The 27,729-nt window shown below is 40.8% G+C and overlaps 1 protein-coding gene across 1 annotated transcript in view; it reads left to right on the plus strand.

Annotated features, from left to right (window-relative positions):
• Positions 1-10,975: 10,975 nt before the first annotated feature.
• The window catches only part of IFTAP (intraflagellar transport associated protein), a 30,093-nt gene continuing 13,339 nt past the window's right edge, over positions 10,976-27,729 (plus strand). Inside the window, 4 exon segments of the mRNA XM_063398332.1 lie at positions 10,976-11,127; positions 22,664-22,821; positions 24,339-24,410; positions 25,355-25,409. Coding sequence (XP_063254402.1) covers positions 11,019-11,127; positions 22,664-22,821; positions 24,339-24,410; positions 25,355-25,409 — 394 coding nt within the window. The 5' untranslated portion in view covers positions 10,976-11,018.

The following is a 27,729-nucleotide window of genomic DNA, read 5'->3' on the forward strand; positions in this document are numbered from 1 at the left end:
GGCTGTGACTGGTTTATTTTCCTTTCCTCTCTTCTCTTCAGATGGCACAACAAGAAACCCACCAGCCTCCAGAAGCTTTAACTCTTTGCTGTAAAACAAGCTCAGAGTGACAGCAGGTGCCTCTTAGGTGGTAAATATCTGCAGCATACGCTTCCTCATGGTTGAAGTTTTTTACACTGTTAGACCTATCAACCTTGTGATCACCTTCAGAATTTTTCACTACTATTTTAAAATGTAATTTAAAATAAAATTTGAGTTAAAAAATAATTTTAATAGGTAGTACAAGAAAACAACTCTTGCTGATTGGCATACTACTTTCCCCAGGAATGCTCTGCTGCAAACAGGCAATGACACTGAAACAGAGCAGAGGAAATGACAAATGCCTGCAGTTCACTGAGTGAGGGCTGACTAAAAAGTCCAGCTCAAAGTCCACTGAAGTAATTAGAGATGTCTTTTTTTTTCTCTTGAGTGGCCTTCTGATCAGTCCTTGAAAGACTAATAAAACTTTGCACCCTTTTGTGGCATTTTTCATCAGTTTTGCAGTGCTTTCCTCCAACAACAAATAATGAGACGCTGGGAAGTCCTCCGGGAACATATCCTTTCAACAGCTAGCAGTGCTGGGGCACAGAGGATAAGCCACTTGCATAACACAGCACAACAAATAAACAGAAAAACCTGGAAAACAATTTACTCTTCATAGCTCCCTGCTTTTGTTTTCCTGGCCCTACTTCACCCACTCCTGAGTTACAACATCTGCTGCACAGTATTTTAGAAATATCTCAACTCCCATTTGAAACTGCTGTGAGAATAGGAATAGAAGGAACTTGAAATGAAATTTGATTAGTACAGCAAAGCAAACACACCAAATGTTTGCGAAAATTGTCTTGAGACATTGAATAACTGTAATGCAGATAGGATGTGGTGATGTTTCTCATCTGAAATGCAGCAGCGCTAAGGCACTGTGCCCTGTAGCATCCATATGGGCCTTTTCTACTGAAACAAAGATAAAAGGAAAGTGTAGTGCAGAGCTGAATGCTGAAAGTTGAATTTCCCCCAAATATAAGGGCATTCAGATCACATTTATGTGTATTTTCACTTATGCCTAGATAATACTTGACAGCTTCTTATCTAAGTATTTTGATGTATTCTGAGCCTTGTTTGGGTCTGTGGTCAAAGATCTACTGGCAAAAACCTCAAAACAAATATTTAAGTGAAAAATCCAGTCCCCAAGTTGTGTCACTTTAATTTGTTTTAGACTCTTTCTACCAGTTGATATCTCTTATCTTTAGAAATTCTTTTTCCAATTACTGTGATTGAGAAGATGGAGAATTTAAAGTTTTTTGGCAACAGCATGTCATTTTTGGATGAGGACATGGTCTATCCAAACTGGTCTCTAACTGTCAATGACAAAGTGCTTTGGAGAGGTTGCAGCAAATAGCTTCAGAAAAATGGTAGGGAAATTATGTTCAAAACTGTCCTGGTCATAGCAAGAAGATCTTGGTTTTCCATCCTGAATTTAACTGGCAAAGAACCCATGTGAAAAGGAATGAATAGACTTTTCCTTCACAATTTCTATTTTAATAACATTGACAGAGGTAGTATGTTTTCAGAAGATTGCTTGCTGTTATGGAAATGCTTTATTTCATTTGATTTTCTTCTTCTACAATTAATTTCTCTAAGTACTATATTGTTTGCATCTTCTTCATCCCAAATCATTCCAAATTGTGTTGAGATCTTTCCAGGCTTTTCAGCATATTTTCTGCCAGTAAAACACAGTCATCTCTGAGCTGAAATGAAGCTGGCTTCCTGTGGGTTGCAGTAATGCACTCCAGCTCAGCAGGGAAAGGGAAGGCTGCCTTACTCATTTGTGTGGGCTTTGCCAGCCAGAATGCAAATACGCGGGATACTCAGCCAGGACCCACAGGCTGAAACCTGTAAAAAAGGGCACAGGGAGTCCAGCATCCTACAATCTTCAATTTTCTGTCTCATCTAAAACTGACAGTAAACAGTATTTAACTTGTGAGGGAGAGGGCTTTATTTGCAGGGCTTATCTAAGATATGTGATTGAATCCAGCTGTGCTTTGACTGTCAGATCCTGGACAATCGCATTCCAGGGGGCAGTGGCTGCTTCAGTTTGGACAAAATGTTACCCTTGCCATGGGGCCTTCAGGTTGTCTTTAAAGGGAGCAGTACTCTTGAAGGCATTGGAAATTCATAAAAGAAAAAAATCTCAGGTATGGGACTGGCATAATAGCACTGAAATCCAGCAGGGTCAATATGCTTGCTTGCAGTTAAAGCCCTTGGATAGATCCTTTAAAAGCACATATGAGCTGGGCATGAGAGGCACATGTTTTTGACCATCTAAAGGTCAGCTCTCAGGCTCAGTAATGCACTCAGGCAAGCAGATGCAGCTCCCATCCACAGGAATTGCTGATACATTAAGCGTGTGCCCTTAAGGTCTCCTGCTGAAAGCAATGGCAAACATCCAGTTGATTTTAACAGGATTAGCTGTCATAGATCACATTGAATTGCGAGATGTTGGAAGGAACCTCATCTGAAAGTTTTTGTCCTTTGTAACTTCTGTTTTTTTCCTCCAGCTGGGTTGACCTGCACCTGCTTGTGGCCAGAACTTGGTGACTTTGTGTTCGCTCCTGGAGCTCTGCCTCCCCACAGGTGGTGTAGCAGGGAGGAGGAGGGAGAAAAGTAGGGCGGGACAGTAGAGCAGGGAGGGCTCTCTTCTGCAACTGTGGATTTGCAGATGTCGAGATAAGAAGGAGGCAGTTTTCTGCCTTCAGGAAAATACGTAACTGCTTGACTCAGAATGTTTTATATCGTTCTTGAGCAGGAATTCCCAGAATCACACCTTTCACCTGGCCTACTTTTAAAGCGCCATCCTGAGATGTTTGCTAAGGCAGCAACCACAGTCCATAGCTAACAACAAGCAATTGTTAAGGACAGGCTTGAGTTCCAGTTTTGCCTGCCTCTGCACCATGGGGGCTGATGATCTGCACTGCAGACTCCAGCTCAGCGCGGTGGGTGTAGGAGTGCCCTGCTGACTTCTGCTTGTGCACTGTGGAGGAGGCACAGCTTTGTGGGCCATTTCTGAGGGTGTTCCTGATGAGGCTCTGCTTTCACGGTTGCTTATGCAACTATGAGAGGCTGCCAAAAGGGCAGTCCTGCATCCTTCCCTTGCTCGCACTGCGGGTTCCCGCTGTCCCCTTGTACACACAGTCATGCATACAGCTGAAAGGCAGATCGGAAAATATATCTTTAAAACAGAACATGTGCACTTGCTCTGTTTACTCTTGGGAGTTTATTTGGTTTGCCCAAGAGATGGACTGGAGTGGTAAACCAGGAGGTGAAGAGGAAGGGAAGGTGATGGTGGCCTTTTTGAGAGCAGCCAGAATCTAGATAGACTTAAATTGATTCTGAGTGCACTTGTCTGTTGCCATGAATTTTCCTGGTTTGCTGAGCGTTCATATTAAAGGAGAAACGTGCAGTTTCTCACGCTGGTGAATTGTAAACACAGGACCATGTTTTGTAAATATTGGCAATGTTATGAATACTTTCTCCAAGACAAGGGGAGGTTGAATGACAGCCTCCTGGGCCAATGTGACAGGAGAGGTGGCGATACCCTTCTCCAATCCATGGTCACCTTGACACAGATATATAATGGAAAAATAAACTAAGGGCAGGGTCTTCTGCCCTGCTGCTCTGATGCACCCAGATCTGTGTCCCCAGTCTGTTTTCCTGGTTGGGCCTCCACGGTGATAACTGGCGCCTATACGTGGTCAAGTTGCAAGCTAGTGAGGAAAGAAAAAAGAAGAAAGAAAAAAAAAAAAATCTGCCTTCTACAGCTGCAAAAAGAAGAAACCCACGATGTTCTCAGAGGAACGATTGATGATGGAACTGCTCCACTCCTTTTTGTTGTCCTGTGACGCTGACTTGACCAGGAAACACGTGAGAGAACTGCTTAGCTGGGGAAAGAAACTTGGAATTTTTTATACTGCTGAAAAGGCACTTTATATTGGCCCATGGAGAACCCTGGGAAAAAGCCTTTTCTCTGCCGTCCTTGACGGAAACTCTAAGGCAGGCACTCTTTTACGGGCATGGACAACAGTCTTCCCACTTTTAAAAGAGGCTGGAGAGGACTTTGAAGTTGATTCTGGGTTTTCGACAGGAAGCAGGACTGGCTCCCCTGTGAGCTCCGTCGCTTCTGACGAGGATCGCTCTGATGCAGGGTTAGAGCCGATGCAGGAGACCCCCACCCCCATGTCGGGGGTTGGGCGCGCCCAGCGGGGTTTTTGGAAGGGCGGGGAAGCTTTTTTCGGTCCGCTCCCCGCGCGGTTGGCCGGGCGGGGAGCTGGGGTGCCGAGGGGGCGGAGCGCTCGGCATCGGGTCCCACGCCGAGCGCGGGGGATCGCCCGCGCCGCCCCGGGCCGCCGTGCCGCGGCGACCCCCCCGCTGCCCGCCGCCGCTGCGGGGTCCGCCCCGCAGCTGCCGCGCGGAGCCGCGCCGCCTCGGGCCCCCTGCGGGGAGCCGGGGGGGCCGCCGTGCGCCGCCTCCCCGGCCCGCCCCGCCCCGCCGCGACCTGCTCCGCGAAGGATTCGGCAGGCGAGCCCGGCGGGGACGGCCCCTCCTTGCCCCGTCCCCCCGCCGCGCCAAATGCTGTGCGCGGGGTCGCCGCCGCCGGCAGTCCGTGCGGTGCCCGCAGCGGAGCCGCCGCCGCCGCCCACCGCGCCGCGCCCCGCCCCACGCGTCCGGTGCCGGTCCGACGCCGCGGGGGGAGGGCTGGGCGCAACGCTGCCTGCTGCTGCGGGGCCACCCGCGCTGGACAGCCCGCCCGCGCCGCCGCGCGGCCCCGCCGCATGCCCCCTCCGTTTAGAGGGGACGGGGCCGAGCGCTGGAGCCGCAGAGCTGCTGCCGGCTCTGGACCCGGCCACTGACCCATCGGCTGGCCAGGCGGGAGCTGAAAGCTGTGGCCCGTCAGCCACGCCCCCCTGCCCAGCGCGACAATCACCCCCCCCGCTCAGAGAGGAGTCTGAGCGAGTCACTGTCCCCCGCCCACCCCCCCTACGGGGCCGGGTCGGCTGTGGGAGATGATAACGGGGCAAAAGCGTTGTCTGATGTGCACGCTTTCCCTGTCGTGAAATCGGATGAGGCTTTTAGTCCGCAGGTGAACCAGGCTGCTGACCTAAGAGAGCTGCTGCCTGAAGATGCAGCTTTGCCCGAGCCAGTTCAGGGAGCTGTGGACGTGGGTCCACAGCATCATAGCCATGATGACCCATCATGGGCAGTCCCGCTTCCCTTATCAAGGGACGTGGCAGAAAATAATACAAGCTTCACTGAGGCAATTCAATGGATCAGTGCAGAATTTGAGAATCTGATCTTGCCTTATGTAATAAGAGGTTTTGCAACAATGATGCTTGAACCTCAACAGGTTTTTACCTTTGAAAGAAATTGGAAATTCCTAGCTGGACAAATGGCTGTCGAAAATAGCCACCTGCCTCGAGATGATCCCTTGTTTGGGGTCGGAGTTGACCTACTTATGGGGAGGAGTCAATATGCTTGCCCTGATGTGCAAGCTGGCCTTTCTTTCAGGGTTTTAGATTCGTGCAGATACATAGGGATATCTGCATTGATAAAAACCAAGTTATCCTTCTCCCCAAAGGAAGACTTCTTAGACATAGCACAGAAGCCAGAGGAAGCTTTTAATGAATTTATATCGCGTCTGATGCATTTTTTAAAGACGAGAGTCGAGGATATAACTTTGACAATGATAATTTTGGAGCAATTAGCAAGAAGCCATGCTAATTCTGCTTGCCAGAGGCTCCTGGAAACCATTCCGGAGACTTCTAATATCCTGGAGATGGTCCAGACCTGTGCAGTTCTAAACACCTGTGATTCTATGGTGATGACCCCAACGGCTGCTTCACAGCCGGCAGAAAAGAGGCAGAATGCTGGACATGAGACACAGGCAGATATTCAGCCTAGTGGAGAACAGGAAAAGGAGGCACAGAAAGTGACTCCCTTGTTTTTCTGCGCACAAGGTGTGGGTTCAGACCATACTGCAGAAACTTGCAAAGCAGTGGGTCATGCTGAGCCCACGCCAAGCCCGAGAACTCGGAGGCGAAGAAAAAGACGAAGACGTCAGGGGGACGAAACAGTTTCCCAAGCTCTAGAACAAGAGCAAAATTCTCTGGCTGGTGTACAGCCATCATCTCAAGTATAGGAAGTGTTGATGTTGCCACATAGCTATGGTCAGTTTTCCTTGGACCTTGCAGTGGGTTTCTACGTCCACATCCTATGTTGCATGCATTCTTTGAGAAAAAGTCAATTGCTCAATTTGTGTTTTCTAAGTTCTCTATCCTCAGGTTCTGGGATCTTTGCCATGGAGGTGGCCGCTGAAACTCTGCTGAGCTGCCTCAGGTGCATTGGACTGATCCTGTTTGATCCTGAAACCTTGTGCATCCTGTGCCACCCTAGTGCCACCCATCACAGAAGCCTCTTCGAGATCTGATTAACATGGACATGGACTGGCATCCTCTCTTTTCCTATATGGCCTCCATAGAGACTTTGGATCCTGTGGAGCTGCTGGACAAGGACTGACTGAAGCAGTGTGATGCTGAGAGCCAGCGGACTGTTAATCATGGACTCAGAGGAATTGTTTGCTATGGCTCAGTTTTATGTATGGTAGCCATTGTGACCTCTGTGGGGAAAGGGCACGTTGTTTGGGGGTTGTGGTTTTGGGACAGAACTTTTGGGGTTCAGAATTTTGAATTGAGTGATTGATTTTTCTTGGAATGCTCCTGCCTTTTGCACCGTATATTCCCTTGTATCTTATAAAAATTTAAAAATATGAGGGTGTTGGTTGAATTATGTTAGACTATGCTCGAGATATTTTGAGCAAGTTATTGCAAGGGGTTCAGGGTGAAACCCTGGGTAGCAAAGGCAGAATCAGACCAACATGTAGCCCTCACACCGTCACCTAAATGAAGGTCGGTGAACTTTATACAGGTTTTTTTTTTTTCTTTCTTTTTCCTGTCATAGAATTGTTCATTTTTCTTTTTCTGTTTTCTTTTTAATATACTTAAAAGGGTGAGATGTTGCCATGAATTTTCCTGGTTTGCTGAGCGTTCATATTAAAGGAGAAACGTGCAGTTTCTCACGCTGGTGAATTGTAAACACAGGACCATGTTTTGTAAATATTGGCAATGTTATGAATACTTTCTCCAAGACAAGGGGAGGTTGAATGACAGCCTCCTGGGCCAATGTGACAGGAGAGGTGGCGATACCCTTCTCCAATCCATGGTCACCTTGACACAGATATATAATGGAAAAATAAACTAAGGGCAGGGTCTTCTGCCCTGCTGCTCTGATGCACCCAGATCTGTGTCCCCAGTCTGTTTTCCTGGTTGGGCCTCCACGGTGATACTTGTCTGCTAAAATCTCATTCTTTTTGCAAAGCTGCTACCTCATTCTTCATTGCTGTAGCAATATTGTTAAAGGTGTAGTTACTGTTATAGCTCTGTAGGGAAAAAAGATGGGGCATTTCCCAAAGGTATCAGAGTATAAGATTTAAAAATAGTGTATATATGTGCAATCTGATTTTTTGCAGACATACATTATAAAATCTTGATAACAGGTGTACGTAGTGGATATTTTCCGTGAACCTATGGGTGAACGATAAAAAAACCCATTTATTAATCAGTCTTTTTTAAAATTGAGAACTAGTTCTAGGAGAGCAAATCCATAGTGCAAAAACCTGACTTGATCTTATGCCAGAAATGCTAGTGAATATTTTTCCTGAAATATTAAATTACGTAAGATTTTATTGACTTTGTAGAGACAATTAACTTACTGCTCTTTCCTTTAAAAAATTCATAATCTCGATTTTTATTTTGTTGCTTGTTGTATTTTAAAGAAATATCAAGCACTTAAAAATGCAACATAAACCAGGAAGTTTATATTCTACCACATTTTGTGTTGTTTAATAGAATTAATCACTGTGTAATTGAAATCATACTAATACTCACTTGACCTGCCTCTGTGATTCCATGCAGAGATTTCTGATTTGTCTTAAACTGCTCGGAAGAAGATTGCGTTTTAAGAAATAAAATTGATTTTGCACAATCTGCTGATGATCAGCAAGGCTTAATGAATGATTGCCTCAAGAAACCTCATTAAAGTCATTTGGATGGATGAGCAGGAGTGAAATGCAAAAGGAAGAAAGCGTAGTTGCTGCTTATATGCATCACTTACTGATATTTGACTCTAAAAGTATCCAAAGCCAGCACAAGGATCAGATACTGTTGCTTTACTTTCCTTGACACTTCCAAGTTAGTTTTGGGGGAAAAAAGAAGATAAGTGTTTGATTTTAGTAGTACCTATTCTTTAACAGTACAATGCAGTAATTTCATTCCTAGAAGTGTCATTGTATCAACTTTATAAATTGTGGAGGATTCCAATCCATTACTGTGTATGTTTTCATTTTTTTCAGGATAGTTTAAAGAAGTCATTGCCTTGAGGCTGTGCATTGGGTGATTGCTGAAGCCTTTTACTTAGAGAGAACCTACTGGTTAGCTCCTTAGCAAAGGTGAGTCTCTTCTGGTCAGCCTGGTTTCAGCTGTTCACCTCACAAAACTTTTCTGGGACTGACATAGTGTGGTGATCATTTAAGAGAGACTCTGGAATAAAGTATGTGGGAAGCAGCAGAAAATAAAGTGGAATAAAAATGAAAAAATGTGAAAGCCTTGATGGGTTGAGATAAAATTTTGAACACCCTTCCTGTACCATCCATCCTAACCACATGTTCAGTTTCAGGCATAGTAGATATTCCCCACATACCATCCTCTCCACTTGCTTTTATTTAGGGCCATGCTGCAGCATCAGGCTTGAAAATGATTGAAAACAGGGAACAGGTCGTTCTGGCTGCCAGTCTGTCCTCTCTGTTGTCTGAGAGAGTGGCTGTGTTTCTGACAGAACCTAGGCTTTCATTAGGACCTAGTTGGTTTTTCCTCTCCATGAGAAGATGATTCTGTAGACCTCAATAACAGCTGTGCAGGGGAATATCTGAAGTGAAGTTTCCCAAAATCTTTTGGAAGTAGAAGCTGCTCAGCAGAGTAAGAATTGAGATATGTGATTTTGGTATCACCTGGTCTGGGTGCTGAATCTCAGGCTGGTGATCTGGTGGCTGTAGAGCATGGCTTTCACAGACAAAGCTGTCATGCAGCTCGTTAAGGATATGATTATCCCCCCAAATTGCATATTAATTTTCTAGATTCCTAGAGCATTTTAGAGTAAATTAAGCTAAGATTTGCTGTCAGCCCTCCACTAAACTGTTTTTAAGTCATTTAAATTCTCATTGACTCATTTTTTTAATGTGCTTTTGGGAATAGTATTTGTTTGCTCTTCCTTTTGGGAATGCTTTTAAGTTTATTTCGTTAGTGTTCGTAAGGGAGTTGGAGATCCTAGACACCAGGCTCCAAAGAAAAACAAAAAGTTATTAACTTTTTCTTTATTAGATATATATTTTTTCTTTTACTGTAGCCTTACAAATCACAGCACTATTTCAAGTCATGATTTTAATAACTTAACCATAATAAGGAATAGAAGGCACTGCTTGCCTCTCTGTAAGCCCTGTAATATATATAAACAACTCTGAGAGTCTGGTGAGTTATATTCTGCTTGGTCAGTCCACAGAGAGATCAATAATGGTCGGATTTTTGTAAAACATTAGAAAACTTAAACTTTAGGTCATGTGGATGTGCACATTTTGATTTCTTTTTATTTTGATATCTTCAGAACATTAGTCTTCCTTGGAAGCAGGCAATGCAACAAAATTTGACTTTTATGTTGGAAGTCATGCTTTATTTTCTTTCTGGTCTCCAAACAATTCTTTTTCGATCTTATTTAACTTCAGTGCCAGGTTGGCAGCCTTTCCTTAGTATCGTTGAAATTTTGCTGAAAAATTAAGCTTTCATTCCCCCAATCCGGTGTTGTGGTAAACCAAGAGAGGACACAGAGGAACACATGCAAATCAAGCACTTAGTGTGTAATGTGTTCTTGCATCTTGATCAGGTTTATGTGTGCCAACTGATTCTATTAGTGTGGACCTATGTGTATAAAAAACAAGTAATATGAGTAAGTGTTTAGCATCATGCAGCTGCTCACATGCATTTGCACAGATTTTATGAGTTAGGGATAAGGTTAACTTCAGCAGGCTTCACTGGGGGCTGTTCAGGACCACTGCTACCCACAGAGTCTGGGTAAGTGATGGAGGTGGGCTGCAAAGCTGCTGCTGTGTGACTGGAGAGTGGAGCTTCCTTCCTTCACCTCTCAGAGAAGGGAGGTATTTGTTCCCTTCTCAAGAGTGGTCCTCACGTTCCTGCATGGCTGTGCAGCTCCAGCATGCTCTCCCTGTCCTGTGTGCTGCCTCAGCACACACACACACACACACACACACACACACACACACACACACACACACACACACACGTCATTGTGATTTAACGTGTGGTCCAAAATCTGAGTTTGTGGCTTTGATGGTACAGTGAGCGGTGCACCTGGAGATGATGGATTCAATCCAAAATTTGAGTGTACAGGTGTGTCCTGTAAATACAACATGCTGATGAGGAGTGTCACTGTCTCTGCAAAAAAGGCAGGGGTTGAAAGATGGAACAACTTAAGGGAACGAACAACACCAAGAGAAGCTGGCCCTTCTGTGGCATATTATGCAAGGTCATAAATTTCAAGCATAAATGGTCACAATTTCTCCCTTTCTACTTAAAATTTCTATATCCATGTGAATTTTGGGAGAAATACTGAGTAAAATTCCACTGACGAGATCAGAACTTCACAAGGAGAGAAGAAAAATTATACTTTCTAATGCCCATCTATATGAACTAGGGACTTTTCTATTGATTTGTTTTCTGCCTGCAGGTATGTATAGCTCTTTTCTTTCTATTGCAGAAGCAGCCTACGAAAACAGATATACCTGTTCGACTCTCAAGGTGTGGATGATCATGGGAGAAGAACTGTTAAAGAACAGCATCCTTGATCAATTTATTAATAGTCATGAACAGTCATATGAAGAGTTCCTAAATACATTCACGTATCTTTTGAAAGGTATGTAACTACCCAAATCTCCCGTTATATACCACAGACAGAAGGATAGGTAAAAAGAGAAGCAGTGGTATGTAGTGTGGTGCTACTCACCTGCTTTGTGCCTTTAGGCAAATCCTTGTGGTGGTTTTGTTTTTCCACTCAGCAGTGGGAACCCTAAAAACAACTTTCTACAGACTGGTTCCCAGGCTGCCGTGTCTCTACAGGTGCTTAGCCATTTGTGCTTGCTTTAGGGAGGCAGGGGGCACATGCAGTGTTTGGAAGGATAGATGTTTCCTAAGTACATCTTGCATTGTTTCGCTTGAGAAGTCTCCATAAAAGAAGAGCCTAAGGAAAGTACTTAATAGTGTGAGATGGCCTGAGATTAGGAGTGTGCAGTTTGGGTACTTCAACAGGTTTACTAACACTGTGCTGTGCCTGTGTGTGTGCTTTCTACAAGTGATTGCCTTCTATGATGAAACAGCTACCTGGAGGGATGTCGATATTGTCTAAATTGTTTTCAGCAAGACTTCTAACACTATCTACCACAACATCCTTGTAGGCAAACTCAGGAAGTGTGCACTGGCTGAGTGAACAGTGAGGTGGGTTCAGAACTGGCTGAGTGGCACAGGGTCTGGTTGGAGCCCTGTCACTGGTGATGTCCCCCAGGGGTCAATACTGGGCCCAGTCTTAACTAATTAATCAATGACTTGGAGGAAGGGGCAGGGACCTTCTCAGCAAGTTTGCTGCTGACTCAAAAGCCAGGAGGAGTGGCCCAGACCCCGAGGGCTGTGCAACCCTTCAGAAGGGCCTTGACAGGTTGGAGAGATGGGCAGAGAGGGACCTTCTGAAATTCAGAAAGAGAAGTGCAGGGTCCTGCTCCTGGGGAGGAATAACCCCCTGCACCAGCACAGGCTGAGGACTGAGCTCTTGGCAGGCAGCTCTGTGGAGAAGGACCTGGGGGTCCTGGTGGAAAACGAGCTGTCCATGAGCCAGCAGTGGGCAAGAAGGCCCCTGGGATCCTGGGGTGCCCTAGGAACAGCACTGCCAGCAGGTCGAGGGAAAGGATCCTGCCCCTCTTCTCAGCCCTGGTGAGTGAGGCATGCCTGGAGAGCTGTGCCCAGTTCTGGGCTCCTCAGGACAAGAGAGACTGGGGGGCTCTTGGAGCAGGTCCAGCAGAGGGCTACAGAGATTAAAGATCTGGAGCACATGGCTTAAGAGGAAGGGCTGAGGCAGTCTGGCCTGCTCAGCCCCAAGAAGAGAAGAATCAGAGGGGACCTTATCCATGTCTGTAAGTATGTGACAGGAGGGTGTCAGAGGATGGAGCCAGGCCTTTCTCAGTGGTGCCAAGCAACAGGACAGGAGGCAGTGGGCAGAAAGTGATGCACAGAAGTTTCACCTGAACATGAGGAAGAACCACTTTGCTGTGTGGGTGACCAAGCACTGGAACAGATTGTTCAGAGAGGGTGTGGAGTGTCCCTCACTGGAGATTTCAGGATCTATCTGGATGCAATCCTGTACAAGGTGCTTTAGGGTAGCCCTGCTTGAGCAGGGAGGTTGGACCAGGTGACCAGCTGTGCTCACTTCCAAACTGACCCATCCTGTGCCAAGCTAAGAGGTAATGGATGAAGGTACAGCAGGGCATCAGACAGATGATTAGGCTGAAAAGATCTCCTGCTCTGCAGGTGAAATAAAAAGTGGAGCTTAACCTTGATCTGAGCATTGCTGAATTACAGAATTCCAATTCTGTAGCTCAGGTTCACATTTTTTAACCATGTTCAGACAGGTGCCATAAAAATAAGTTCAAGCAACATATTACAGTTCTCTTTACCACTGCTTTGTGCTAAAAGTGGTATGTCCTCATATTATTGCAGAAGCGCTGTATTTTTCAATTCCAGCATGTGGCGTGCCCCATTGATTGGTACTCAGAAGTCTGTCCTGTCCTTATCCTTGAGGCAGAACTAAGTGTCAGTCACAAGCATTGAGCAGAAAACCGGTGGGAGAGTTGAAGCTGCCACAGAAATAATCTTGTGGCAACTTTCTGTCTATCCTCCCTATAAAATATAGAAGAGAAAGGAGACACTGGGGGATGAGATAAGAGGATTGAAAATCCGGTTCTGGTCTTCTTATGTATGATTGATACACTGGGGATAGCTGCTATCATAGAAACATGCTGCATATCATGATGCTACTTGCAAAAAGCCTCAGCGTGTATTTCAGTCTCTTTCACTGTCACTGTAGGCATTTGCCACTAAAATCATATAAAAGCTAGAGCTTTACCTGAATCAAATGCTTAGAAATGCATGTTCTTATGATGGTATGAACTGAACAGCTCAACTTGTTTTCCTCCCACTTTCATTTTCCTTTAAAAGTACCCAACATGCTGGTTTGCATTATAAACTAATGACCTGCAAAAATTCTACTTAAAGCATAAAACGTACATTATCATCTGATAGATTTTTGTCTGTCTTAACATTGGAAACAGAAAACACGAAAATTGGATCTCACTAGTTGCACAGAGTAACATATTTACAGAAGGTGATTTTTACTTGTGCATGAATTTATACTAATGTGCAGTTGGCACTGCAAGGATATTTTCAGCTGAAGTTTCTATGTGATTCATGAAAGTATCCCATAAGAATCTGATACCCTAGTGGTTTTTAAAATTTTCTTCATACATTAAATTAACACACAGTGAAGCTGTAAAGAACATACCTTCAGTAGAAGGACCCAAGCATCCTTGGCTGTTCTGGCCTAGCTAAAAAGAACTTTTTGAGGCTATAAATAGCCTGGAGTGACCCCCTGTGAACACATTAGGACCTGCTGAGAGTATATAGTTTTATTCTTATGTGGGAAACAGGATTATTGAATTTTTACATTCCTCAGTTTAATTTGGCTTTTTAAGAATTGCTAATATCCTAATCAAGAAAATCACGTTTTTAGAATGTTGTCTTTTTAGTGTATCTGAAAGTGTGCTCTTACCTTTGACTACTTCTATTCTTCCTTGTGCTATCTGGAAAGATACTCTCTTAGTTCACATAGAACAAGATCTGGACTCAAAATAAGTCCTTCTAAATAATGTGTAATTGATTTCATGATGTGTGCTTGGTTTAACTAGCACAGAGGTATGTTGTAACTTAGCTGGACCAGAAAATTACTTCTTTGATATGGGATTTAAATCTTCCAGATTTTAGTACTCCTAAAAATTCCCAGTGGTTCTGATTTTTAAAATGAGCTTGGTGCAGTGGGAAAATGAGAGTTCATAGACGAATTGACAAGTAAATCCTATACTAAGACTACTACTTCATGTCTACAGATCTGATGGAAAATGGATAAATATACATAAATATATTTGTAAAACTCTGAACTGAGCATTTAGAACATACTGCTCCAATAGAACATGACCTATATAGCCTAAATAAATAATATTTTAAAATTATAGGAGTACTTCCTCTGTAAGAGGAAAATTTTTGAAATCTTTTTCATTGATTCTGTAACGGATGGGCATTTGAGGGCGAGGTTAAGATTCTAGTTAAGTCTCTTTATTTTTCCTCTTTAGAGCATCCAATGTGTGTTTTTTGTCATAGGGGTAATTTTAACAAGATGAATATAGAGGTGAAAGGGCTGGTGAACCCATGGGAATGTAATTTAGCAATTAGAGCACAAGTCCAGAAAGATGAAATCTTTCATACTTGCTGTAAAGCTTTGCAGTTGAAGGAACCCCAGGAGAGCTGAATTTAAAAAGGAGTGGATGATACAGATTTCTGTAGATGTGGTAAATGAGTAGCATGTTGAGAACTACACACTTCCTAGAAAAAATTTGGACAAAATCCTCATGGAAATCCATCCAATCCTGCTTTCGAAAAAATTGCCACAGAGGACAATAGCCTCTTTCAGATCTTAGGAAGAGTGTTTGAAATCTGGTGCAGAACTATGATGCTCAAAATCAAAAGGCAGCATCTGCTCATTTTTTAAACTCAGAGGAAGAATGGGAAATTCACTGGAGCATAAAATATCTAATTTGACCTTGTACAACAAATACAGAAAAAAACCTCCCCAAATGGTGCAAGCTTCAAAATTTTCATCTAGGTTTTAAATTACTCCTCTCTCACTTCTGAAAATACAGGGTTAGGGATCATTCAGCTGGATAGGAAAATGCTGCCATGAATAAAATTCTTATCCAAATCCAAGTTCAGATTTGCATTTTTTTTCATGGTTCTGGGCGTTGCACCACTAGGGTTAAATGGATTCCATTCCTGCTGTTAATTTTACTGTATTTCATACACCTCCCACTGCCTGGCAGTGTGTTGAAGTCCAGAGACCTTGATTAGACCCATCTAAGCAAGCCACAGCTTGGATTGAAACTTTATAGCCTCGGTGCTGTTGTTTTGATGCTTCTGTGCTGAAGAAGCTGTCAAGTGGAGGAAGTTTGGAAGTGACTGATCACTTCTGTGCTTACAGGTGGCATGCAAGAGCCATATTCTGTGTTGTGCTCAGATCAGCCTAATTCCCCAGTGAAAGCTGGGCAAGGTATTCAGTTCACAGTCCGTTTGACTGTAGCTGTCTGCTTCCTTTTTACATTAACCACATTTAGGAAAAACAACAACTTTAAACTTCCTATATAAGTGTCAGTGGAGGCACTTCACAAACGTCAGTCTTTACAGCAGAAAGCATAGCAGAGAGCTATATAAGAAGTGACAGTAAATGCACTTTTATTTTAAAAATGGACCAGTAGGACAATGCTAACCCCAAGAGAAATTTCAGCCTATGAGTAAATTGGCCAGTAAAAGCAAATAGACAGTTCAGTAAAACTAATTAAATTAATCTGTCATCCCCAGGGAACTTAAACAGGGCATGAAATAGGGAAACAGCATCAATTCAGAGCTTCTTATTGATGTGTTGTGCTGGATCATTTGATAGAATTGGTTGGGAGACAAAATTTGCAATTTTCTATTGATCATGAATTCAGTAGCTATTTCTATGTAGCCTTTATTCAATATAGTATAAAATCAAATATTCAGAGCCCCTAAATGTAGAAAATCATCCCAGACAGAGATGCAAACTTAATAGATTATTTTTGAAATAATAATAACCGATCTGTTTAATGGATATTTGTTGTCCTGGTGTTTGCTCTGTAAGATACTTCATCTCAATTGTATAGACAGAAAAAAATAGCCCTAAAGAAGGGAAATGACTCATGTGCATTTGCACAGTAGGTCAGTGGCAGCACCAGATAAGTACTGAGGCACTCAGACTCCTGGAAACTTGAACAGCCCTTGAACAGTAGTGCTTCCCTAACAGCAATTCTTTGTTCTTTTCTGTGATGCCTTTAATACAAAACAATTTCTGAAGAGTATTTCAGATTAAAAAAAAAAAAGCATTTTCATTCTCTTACATAACTGAGATTTTCTAGAATGTAGAAAGGGAAATATTTAGTAATTTTGCTGTTGGTACTTTAGTAGAGGTTCTATCCTATAGTGGCATATTGGCAGTGATTGAATTCTAGCAATATAAAAAGCATTAACACAGAGTGAACTCTGCTGTACCTCATCACCCTGTCTAGAAGGACATCAAAGGGCACTAAATGCAGCTGTTGGCTTCGTTTCATGCATTGCAGTGAGCTGAGGAAGTCCTCTTTCCACATGTGGGAATGACACAAAGCAAATAATGTCAGAGATCAGAGCTGTGTACAGGTGACTCAACAGGACAATAAGAAGTGGAGTGATCTCACTTCCAGTTTAGTGCTGAATCTTTGTAGAACTGGGTACTTTTCAGTGTTCAATATAAAATTAAATAGAAATGCCTAATTTCAAGAAAGCAGGTACTTGCTTTAAAAAAAAATTCGAGCCTTTTAAGTATGCCTTAATGTTGTGATTATAATGTCCAAATTCCAGCATTTCCAAAACCCCTGGGCTTTCTGGCATTTTATTTTGTTCCCACCTGCTGTCATCTTTTTTATATTATTTGTTAAGAAAGGAATACTTTGTATGAATATGTCAGATGCTTTTAATTATATACAATTTACTTGTTTCTTACAACACTTACCTATTCGCCTATTAGTGCTGAATTATTCTAGGATGCAAGCACACAGAAAGTGTTCAAGACTGAGTCTGCCCTGATTTATTAGCACATCGTATGTTCTTTGAAAGTGTTCCAAACATATGTATTTAGTGTAGTTTCCTTGTGCTGAGGAGAACTTTAAGCAAATTTGCAGGTTTTTTGACTGTAAAAAAAAAAAACAAAACCAAAAAAGCCAAGTATTTAAGAAATAAACACAAATACCTTCTGTTTTTCCTAGCTAAGGTTCAAAGTATGGCTTAGTATAACCCAAACTCAGAAAGAAGTCTGGAGTTCTTGTACATCTGTTGAAAGAAACAGGATTTTGCTTGTACAAGCTACTGGAATGATGAAGTGCATGTTTGCCTTGTTATTTACCTGACAGCATTAGTATTCAAATGGAGAAGGTAACACTGCTGAGCTGTGAAAGAATCATATGAATTTTTAAATGATCAGATGGGGCGAATGAGGAATAAACAGGAAATACTGCCCCTTTTCTAACACTGAGACTATCAAAAGCATAACAGAGACATAGATATTGATACAGATAAACACTACATAAACCCGGAATACAGGGGTTCCATTAAGTACAAAGGGAGAGATACTGATACAATAAAATAACAGCTAAACTTCTGAAAATTAGGAGCTCAGTTCATTTTAGAGAAGTATTGCTGTACATTAAGCTAGAGCAGCTCTATGAGAGTGCATATACTTGAGAAATATACTTGAGAGCAGCAGTCATTCATCTTTCCCCTGAAGGAGCACATAAAAAAGTCCTTTCCTGACTTATTTTTAAACATACTAAAATAAATATCCAAAACTGGCAGTCAAAGTAACTTTTAGGTTAGAATTAGTCCCGCTGAAATTACTTGTCCCAGTCCATGTAATATATATTTATCCTAGCTGAAAGATAATGCAGTGGAATTTCCTTAAGAAGTGGGTAAATTTAAATAAAAAAATCAAACTCATATTACTGATTATAGTAAAACTTGACCTTTTTTGAAGGGAAAAAAAAAGCCAAACAATAATTTGTGCTGATTATTTGTCATTTTATCAGGATAAGATCAAAGATGTTGGGCAAAAAGGCTGCACCATCTGAAGTTTTGTGTTACAAATATTAATTTCCACACTGAGGTAAATGTTTTAGGCCAGTTCTTTGCTGTAAAGGAGTTCTGCTTGCTCAGTACCACTGTGAGATCACTGCCATTGAAATTAATGTGGATTTAGATGGAGAAAGATTGAATGGACCTTACAGGAATTCAGATAGCTGTGGGATAGACAGTTCAGATACTGAGTGCGAGCAGTATCCATAAAACATCCACTGCCTTTTTGGGTGGCACCAGGAGGCTAAGCCCTTAGACTCTTAAAACAGGACTACATGATGAAATTTAGGTGCCTGAGTCACACCTGAATTGCTCTTAATTTTGGACAGGCATATAGGACTCTCATACTGAAATCCTCCAGGTACATACTGTGTAGGATAATCAGACTTCTTGTCTTGAAAAGCTGGACAAACTGCATTGATTTACAGCAATTTATGCATAAAAATACATGGAAACAGGAAAGTATCTGGTTAACATAAATCAGAATGGCTTTTTTAGGGTAAGTAACTTTAAAACACTATGTTCTGTTCCCAGCAGGACAACATACAAACATAGGGAGGCTGCAAATTTTGGTAGGGTTACTACAGAAAATGTGGGAGCTGCTTTGATTGAGTTAACAAAAATTAATAGAAGTCTTAAAAATTATCTTCTCAGCAAACTGGATTTTCAGTCTTGACATTCTTGTTTCCCTCTTACAGCTTGTAATTTAGGGTAAATGAATGCAGCGTTGTACAATGCTTTACATAGTTGCAAATAGGTAAATACAGGCAGTTCTAGAATATGTTACCACCTTGTGAATATGTCAAAGTGTTATTTTATGAAAACATTTCAGCCTTTTTTCTTGTTTTAAAATGTTTGCTGATGGTGTGTTTGAAGAATAGGGAAAGTGAATGAACATGACATTTGTGGTTGTGACTTCTGTTCAAGACAGTTATTATGGTACTGTGAATAAAATCGGGGTTTTTTGTTCAGGAGTCCCACAGAAAGTCACTGTATTATTTGAATTCCAGGTTTTCCATCAAAGCATAACTTGGAAGAGATTTAAGGGATTCATAGCCTTTCTGCTGGCCCTCAGTCCAGGATTTGAGGACAAAAAATAAACTGGAACTTAAAATAGTAGATTTGTTGTATGGGGTTTTTTGGTTGTTGTTTTATAGCTAAAGGGGCCTGTTTCTAAATCTGTGCCAGTTTTTGTTTTTGAAATGAATTAATCAAATTGAAAGAAGGTGGGAGGTACCTGGTAGTTTGAATTGTTTTGTCCAGTGTATTATCCCAAGCCAGGTATTCTACGATATGTTATTGATTGCTATGTCTAGCATGGCTTTGAAATGCTTCAGACCATGAGAATTTTATCATTCTTCTGGGGCTGCTATGTCATCTGAGAGATCTCACTGACAGTAAGTTTTTCCTGATAATACAGGTAGCTCTTTTCTCTGGCTTTGTGATAAGTGACTCCATTATTCTTTGAAATATGTGGGTGATCACTAGACATCCTCAAGAAATTCCTGTCCAAATTGAAAGACAAAGAGAATTTTAGGCAATATAGAGAATAGGTAGCAGGAGAGAAAAAAATTTATCAAGTTGGATATCCTTTTTGATTGAAACATGTTTCTGAAGTCTGCACCATACTCTTAGTGACACACAATTATGATGGATTCTGCTCTTGAGAGACTCAGAAGTACTTTTCTAGAGGCCTAAGTTGGCTTGTTATTTCATTTTTAAAATACTGACAGTGAAATGACTAAAAAGTGAGACAGAATCTGTCTGCAGAATAAATATGTGAATCTTTATACAATTTCAGCTTTCTTCTTCTGTTACATTTTGTTGTGTTTGTATCCCTTATTTTTGATTTTTATCACATATTGTGAAGGCCAGTGTTCTACAACAGGATCTTGGCAGGTTGAGAGCTGTGACTGTGAATAATGAGTCAATTATCACTTAGTCAGGAGAAAGGCAGTGTGATCCTCTTGCTGGCTTGAATGTGATCCTTCCTCTTCCCCTTCTCTTTAAAAAGTAAGGACAGAAATGGTTGAAATTCAGAATACTGTCAAAGAAATACACCTGTGGTGCTTGTCTTCAAATTGTAGTTTCTTTAAAACAACTTAAGTGTGTTTTTTTAATAGTATTTTTTAAGTTCATTACAGTTACTGCTTCAAAGGAGCCAGGCATGTGATTCATGCTTTGGGAGACTGTAGGTGCCAGTAGTTGCTTTGGGCAGCTGAAGTTGCTCTTACTGGTCCTGAGGGACTGTGCTCAAAGCTGGCAACATAATGTTTAAATCACCTTCCCCCTTTAATTTTTATGGCACGGCCTCATTATGCACATGGTTGCATAGCTGATATTCTGTCCACAGAATTGCATTGAACAACTGCTTTAGGTTGCTTAGACATTTTTCTTCTGAGTTTTTCTTCACAAGCAGTCATGAATCTAGTATCACGTTGCACTGCTGAATTTTTCATCAAATGTTATGTTTAATATTCTCTAAGCCAATAACTTTGCAGTGGTCTTAACCAGAAAAAGGTTTCTGTCAAAAGTTTATGACTGATCTCTTAGGAAAGGGGATAGTGCTTCTAAGCTGCAGTCTGGGGTTGGTAAATGGCACATAAATACTCTGAAAGCACTTGATTTCTTACTAGCTCATTTAATCTATCTAGCTTTTTAGCTGTGACAATAGCTCAGGTGTCCAGAAAACATATAACCTAATAAAGCAAGTTTGTCAGCTCATATGTGTGCCTAATTATAACTGCCTAATTATAACTATGTGTCATAGGTCTTTCCATGCTAAAAATGATATTGCTGTCTTTGGAGAACCTATATTTTTAAGAAGAATGATCTGATTCATCGCCCAGAGGAATGACCACAGTGGTATACAAGAAAAGGATGGGCTAGTGCAGGAATACCATGTTTACTCAGAGTCTGTTGGCTCTATGAATTATGCTTCTGATCATTCCAGTGATGATTTCTTTTGTCTCTCTGTTGGTCTGGTGAGAAAAGTGTACGGCTTCCAGAATCTTTTTATCACTTCTCATACAGAAGTGCTCCTGATGTGCACAGGGAGGACACGGGGTTGGTCCCCAGGCCCTGTTGGTACTCTGCTCGTCTGCAGATGTTCAGCTGCATTATTTGCCAATACATATTTGCCCCCAAATACATTAATATTCTTTCTGGCTTGTCATTCTTTAAGATAAAACTTGCAAGTTTTTAGGATAGAACAGGAAGCCCATCCTGTTTTACTACTAAAGTGAAAAAAGATTTCAGTTTTTTGAGCTAGCCATCCAGTTCTTCCTGTAAAGTAAGGTGACATTGAAATCATCTTCAAATAGTGGGTGATCATTTTACCACTCATGAATTTAAAAGACTGTTTAGTGTCTAATACTGCTTCATTTCCATGGCCTAAAAAGAGAGTATGTTGGAAAAAGTGATGGCTCATATGAATTGCTGTATCCAAATCCTGTTTTAGGAAAGTACTTGCTAAAGAAGCAGGGAGAAGCAAGGTGTTAAAGAGACCTGAGATTTAGGAATTATTCAGAGGAGCCATCTGTTATCTGAGCATCAGAACCTGTTTGCTGGGTTGCTCTGGTGTGGTGCAGTTTACTTTCACAAACCCTGACTCTTGGAAGTGTGGATTTCAGGTTGTGCCCAGCCTGCCAGCCCTTTCTGCGGGTCACAGTAACTGCAGCACAGAGCTGTCCCAGGGGATTAGTAATTCTTTGCTGTATGGCTCAATGTGGTAACCCCAAAGGCATAATTAAAACTCTCCACAAGAATTACTTCAATGCTTATAATACATAATTATGCTTTAGAAATGCAATGCAGTGTTTCTTACTGTTGCAAAGTAAATTTTCGAACTAAACCCAAAAAGCTTAATTAAATGGGCATTCATTTTTCATTAAGAACATGTGATGTGAAGTTCATTTTTTTAATCGATTGAATTGTAGCTGCTCCTTATTTGATAATGTGGCTTTTAAAATGGAAAGAACTGCATTTTTATTTTGGCTGTGATTTCTTTTTTTTTTTGCCAGGTTGAAGTTAAAAACGCCAATTATTCAGTGTGGGTTTGGAAATCCATACTCCCATGCTCATAGTAGTCAGCTTCTACATCCAGTAAGGTGTAACCTTACTGTCTTACTTTTTGGGGTATTTCAATTCTTGGTTGATTTTAAGAAGTTTACTTCATAAAATTGCATAAGCTTTTGTGATAATGAGTTCTTCAGTTCTGAGGAATAGGTGAGACTCTGCAATTGGAGTTGAAACTGCATATTCAGTTTTATGGTGAAGTCTGGTAAAGTTTTATTTTATACATAAAATACATGTATACGTTGTACATGGAATAAATACATGCTTTTCTTTTTCTTGGATAGTGCGTTCTATTATCTGATCTGGTGTGATTCTGCTTGCAGAGAAAGAGGGAAAAACAATTCAGGGAAGTAAAGTGGACTCCTTAAGAAAAGAAAGTTCTACTTCTGAATTACCAAACAGAAATAAACGGCATGGTTCACCTGAAAGAAGCAAAGAAATGTGGGTGTCATTTCCACCACGGACACCAAATGAGAATGAGGTAATGAGCTAACATTTGTCAATGTGGACAAGCACCACATTTAAACAGATGAAAATATGGAGAGATACACTGTCCAAATGTTAGAGGCTAGTGGTATTTATCCTATTTGAGGCAAATATTTAAAATACTACCTAAGTGTTAAGTGCTTAGAGAGGCACCTGCAGAGATCGTGTTTGGCAGTGGCATTTGCCCTGCTGAAGAGCTGCCATAATCTGGCTAACAAATAAGGCACCCTGCAATGAGCTAAGTAATGCTTTCACTGGAGACTGCAGGGTGTGGCAGAGGTTGGCAAAAAGGAAAAAAATCCAGAGAGTATGGATGCCAGCATGGACAGATGTATTTTGTTTCTTTCAGGTTTTAGGAAGTACAGAGTTCTGTATTGCTGGAGCTATGTTACTGCCTGAAGTAAATAGGCAGGCCGGGGGCATTTTTGATCTTCTGAAACATAAGGGATTCAGGATTTAATGTGTAGGGACAAGAAAACAACAGACATCGTCTGGAAGGGAGTGAGATGGAAATCTGAGTCAACTTGTTAACAACCTCTGCTTTCCTGCCTGAATAACAAATAATTTAGCTGTGATCTAGTCTGTACTCAAAATTTCCTTTCATTAAACTTTTATTAAAAAAGAAGTAGCAAGTCCTTTTGTGAAACACACAGAGCAACACACTGAAGTGCTTTCAAATGATGAGCCTGCCAGGCCTCAGAGCACAAGCTGCCACTTTCCTCCTTACTAGGACACGTCTTTGAGATAGAATCAAGTAAGGATTTTAAAACAATTACATTCTGTCAATTGACTGTGTAAAAATAATGACAATATTTTTGCCATTTTTTTTCATAAGAAGTATTGTTTCCTCATTGGTATAATTTGTCTTTGTGTCTTTTACTTGAGCCACAATTGAATTGTCTTTCTGCCACACAAAGCAATGTACAACTTCTGTTATTTTTTATGTAATGGAACTTCCATAAACCTTTATGCGTGTTTTTGTTTCTAAAAAGGAAAAAGCATCAGACATGGCTGCACAATTTGTCACATTAGCAGTTTAAGAAACAAATACAATCACAGTAGAATGCAGCAGAAAAATTGCGGTGTAGTAGCAGAAAGAGGCCATAGTGCAGTGAGTTGACCACTGTAACCTTTAAGCCTGCCCTGAGAAAGGAAAATGGGGAAACCGCTGCTATTGAAAACAGTGTTACTGTTCTAAATGCTGCTTTTTAGGCATGCTATGATTACTTGCACTGTTGTTCCAGTTGATTCAGTCTTGTCCCATGTAGGTTTTCAGAGAATTACTTGTACCTGTTTTATTTTCAGGAGCATTCCATTCACTTCTTAAAAATTTTTATGTACATCATCTATAAAGCCGAGTAATGTGTTCTAGGGGACCCTTCTAGAGCAGGGACATGGTGACCTGCAGTGGTGCCTTCCAGCCTTACCCATTCTGTGATTCTGTGAACTGTGTATGAATCAGTAGGAGGTTTGATTGTGATTTTGATTCTGTTTCTGCCCATCTATCTACAGACAGTGATGAGTGAGAGCTCAGCAGCTGGTGTCTCTGATGGAAAAAATCTCAGTCTGTCTGAAAGAGTGCAGGTGAAGTTTTCTTTGATTTTCTTCAAAGTGGGGATTATGAGCAGAACCTGACTGATTTTTCCTGCATTAATTTACAAATTTTTTGCAATTTGTTGATGTATTTCTTTCCCATCCGTGCGAATGAGAGAAATCCAAATTTTTTTCTAATGTTAATAAGTATGTACTTTTAAAGTGTAAAGGTTAGGTAAGTCTTGATGAGACTGTTTTCCAGCCAAGTTGGAAAAAATTATCTGAGAGCATCTTTAATTACTTCATGGAAAAACAGAAGAAAACCCAGGGCATGTAGTCAATCCCCCATGGTAACACTATTTGCAGATAGGGTGAGAAAAACCTTTCATTCTCACCCTGTGCATCTATTCAGAGTGATACCTGAAATGAGAAATGTCTTGTCTTTTGGTACGTTTTAAATAGTTTAGATTGTTCAAGGGACATTAGCCTGAGAAAACAGTAGAGCAAAGCCCCAGGTGAAATGCTAGAAATGTAATAATTCTTCATTTTTTTATTTCTTAATCAATTCACCATTAGTGTCAAAACAGAAGGATCAAGCTCTAGTTTGCCTACAGCATGTACTCTCTTTGTGCCATATGAAATGAGCTTGCAAAATTGCACAGTAACTTACCATGCATCATTTTCCTATGAAAATATTTTACTTCCCCATCTTCCCACTAAGCTCCTGAAAAAATTACTGTACAGCTTGAGCTTCCTTCCCATCACTTAAGTTGATATGTGGCAATTTTGGCAGTAAATCTTTGACTATACCTAGAAGTATTTCCTTTGGGTTACACATTTCAAAGAAAATTCATATGCTTTCTTGGAAAAATGCAGGGGAAAATGGAGAAGATGAAGCAGACAATTTAATGCATTTTTGCTTTGCTCTAGAGTGTACTGTAAGGAATGGAATTGATATATTTTCATCTATTTTCCAATTTGGTTTTTTATGGCAGGTGGACAAGTACCTAAACTTGGAAGATGTAGACACAGAAGAAGAGACATGCAATGGTAGGTTTCCCCCCTTTGTATTCACTGTCATTTTCTGTCTTTGAATGCAAGTGTGTGAACATTGATTAAAGAACTGCTTCTCACCTAAAGCAGATGATCTTCCTTAGTTCTCCTGTTGCTAGAAAATTCCCCACATTGTTCCAATTCCCCAAAATGAAGTACTAATTTCCCCACTTTCAGAGGTAATGAAATAATAAATCAAGAGGAATATTTATTGCACTTTGTTCTGGTAAACAGGTTTTTTTTCAAGCTTTTCTAGAAGTGCAGAGTGGCTCGTGTTAGCAACATCTCTCAATATTTATGCATTTCTATTTTTATTGAAATTACTTTTGATTACAAAAAGGGTTTTTTTTTGTAAAGTAATGTGAGTGCTAAGAGACAGTGCTGTAAAGTGGAAATATTTAATGAAAATGCTGTCCCTACCTATTAAAACAATTTCATCCTGGGCTTAAAATAGATTAGATTAATTCTGAATTTACGATGAACTTCTTTAAAAATTCCAATTAGGAGCATTTTGAATTGTGTTGAACTGTTCTGTACATCCACGATAATTTTAACTCTCCCACCTCCAAAAAGTAAATGGAATACTAATGTCTATAGTTATTTGTCTATTATAGGTCCTTGTATGGTCTTTATTACAACCAGAACTGACAACCTTTGGTATTTAAATACATTTTCCTCATCTGTACCTGTGACTGTACAAGGAAACCAAGCACACAGGTTCAGGGATTTGCCTGAGGTCACAGACAGAAGCTGCAGGGCTTTGATGCTTGGTTTCTTAGTTATTGCCATTTGATTGGTCTATCCACTCTAACAGTAAAGTTTTGATTAGTCTTTCCTGTCTGTGTGTCCTCAATTCCAGTGAAGTCCGAGGGCTTAGAGACTGCCAGTATCTCACAAGAGAATAATAAACCAATGTAAGTCCGGTTTATGGCAAATATTCTTTCTCCAGCCTTTCAGAAAGGAGGTAGTAAAACAGCAATCCCAGAGCAGGTACAGGTGTCAAAGATTTCTTTTGAGTGCAGTGTTCAGATGTGCCCATTTTTCCCTTTGCAGGGCATTGTTCTATGTTTATGTCATAAATTCTGGTAATATCTATTAAAAAAAAGTGGAGTTTACTGGTGGAAGCACAAACCCATATTTTGCTTGTATCATAATGAAAGGAGAAATGCCTATATTGGCATTTCATTAAAGTATTGTTAGATATCTCTGGTTCTAAAGAGGCCACAAATTGGTTGATGAGAATTAAGCTCAATGCTAAATAATAACTCAGTGCATTCAGTACTGTGTCATTCATTGCCTCTCTCCAGCTTTTGGGTCATTTCTGTGTATTTGTGTTTGCTTAAGAGTAAATGCTGATCACATACATATGGAAAGCCCTGGTGAAACACACTCCATGTGAGGCAGACTGACTCTGTGAAGAATGAGACTGTATCAACAATACTCAGTAACAACATTAAGCTTTTAGATTGTATTTTATAACATTGAAACAATGCCTAGCCAGAAATTATTTGTTCCTTCTAAATGCTGCAAGCAAAGTGAACAGCATCCAAATTTATACCTGAGAAACCCACAGCCTGGGTCTTGCTCAGGGCTTCTGTGGTGAAGATAGTTGTTGAGTCAGGCTAAAAATTTTCCCCTTGACTCCAAAGTGCAGAAAATAACACTTATGGTTTGATAGTTGTCTTACATTTCAAAATCCACTCTATAGCTTCATACTGAGAGAGGCAAAATCTTACTCCTGTAGAAACCATAGCAACAAAATCCAATTTAAATTATAAAATTGTCACTTCTATTGTTTTTAATGTTAAAGTAATCTAGATAATATCACTAGTGAATACCTTAATGAATGATTGATTCTGAAGAACTACTGTTAGTTTATAGGTGGGGTAAATTGTGACACAAATTAGAGACATTCTGTTGTTGACCTTTTTAAATGCTGCCACCTTATGTCAGAACAAATGATTGACTGAAGACTTCATATTGTCAAAGCAAACTTAAAAATATCGTAGCTTATTTTACCCAGTAAAAAATATCATACCTTGCTAGTAATTGCAAAAAACCTTTATCTCTCCTTGTTATTGGCAGCAGTTCAATATCTCTGTGCTTCACCTAGCTTTAAAGGGCAGATCAGTTAGTTAAGTTAGCAACTGTACATTAATACAATAAATATTCACACTTAAGGGCAACTGGCTCAGAGCTGACAGTGTGAGAAGCATGATAGAAAATAGGTGTGAAAACATCCCATCTAAGCAGTGCTGTTTGGCAGATGTCCTAGGAGAGTCATTCTAGGGAAGTTTTTGTTTGTTTGGGCTTTTGG

Source organism: Prinia subflava, chromosome 5, assembly GCF_021018805.1.
Source record: "Prinia subflava isolate CZ2003 ecotype Zambia chromosome 5, Cam_Psub_1.2, whole genome shotgun sequence".
In the NCBI taxonomy this organism is placed as follows: Eukaryota; Metazoa; Chordata; class Aves; order Passeriformes; family Cisticolidae; genus Prinia; species Prinia subflava.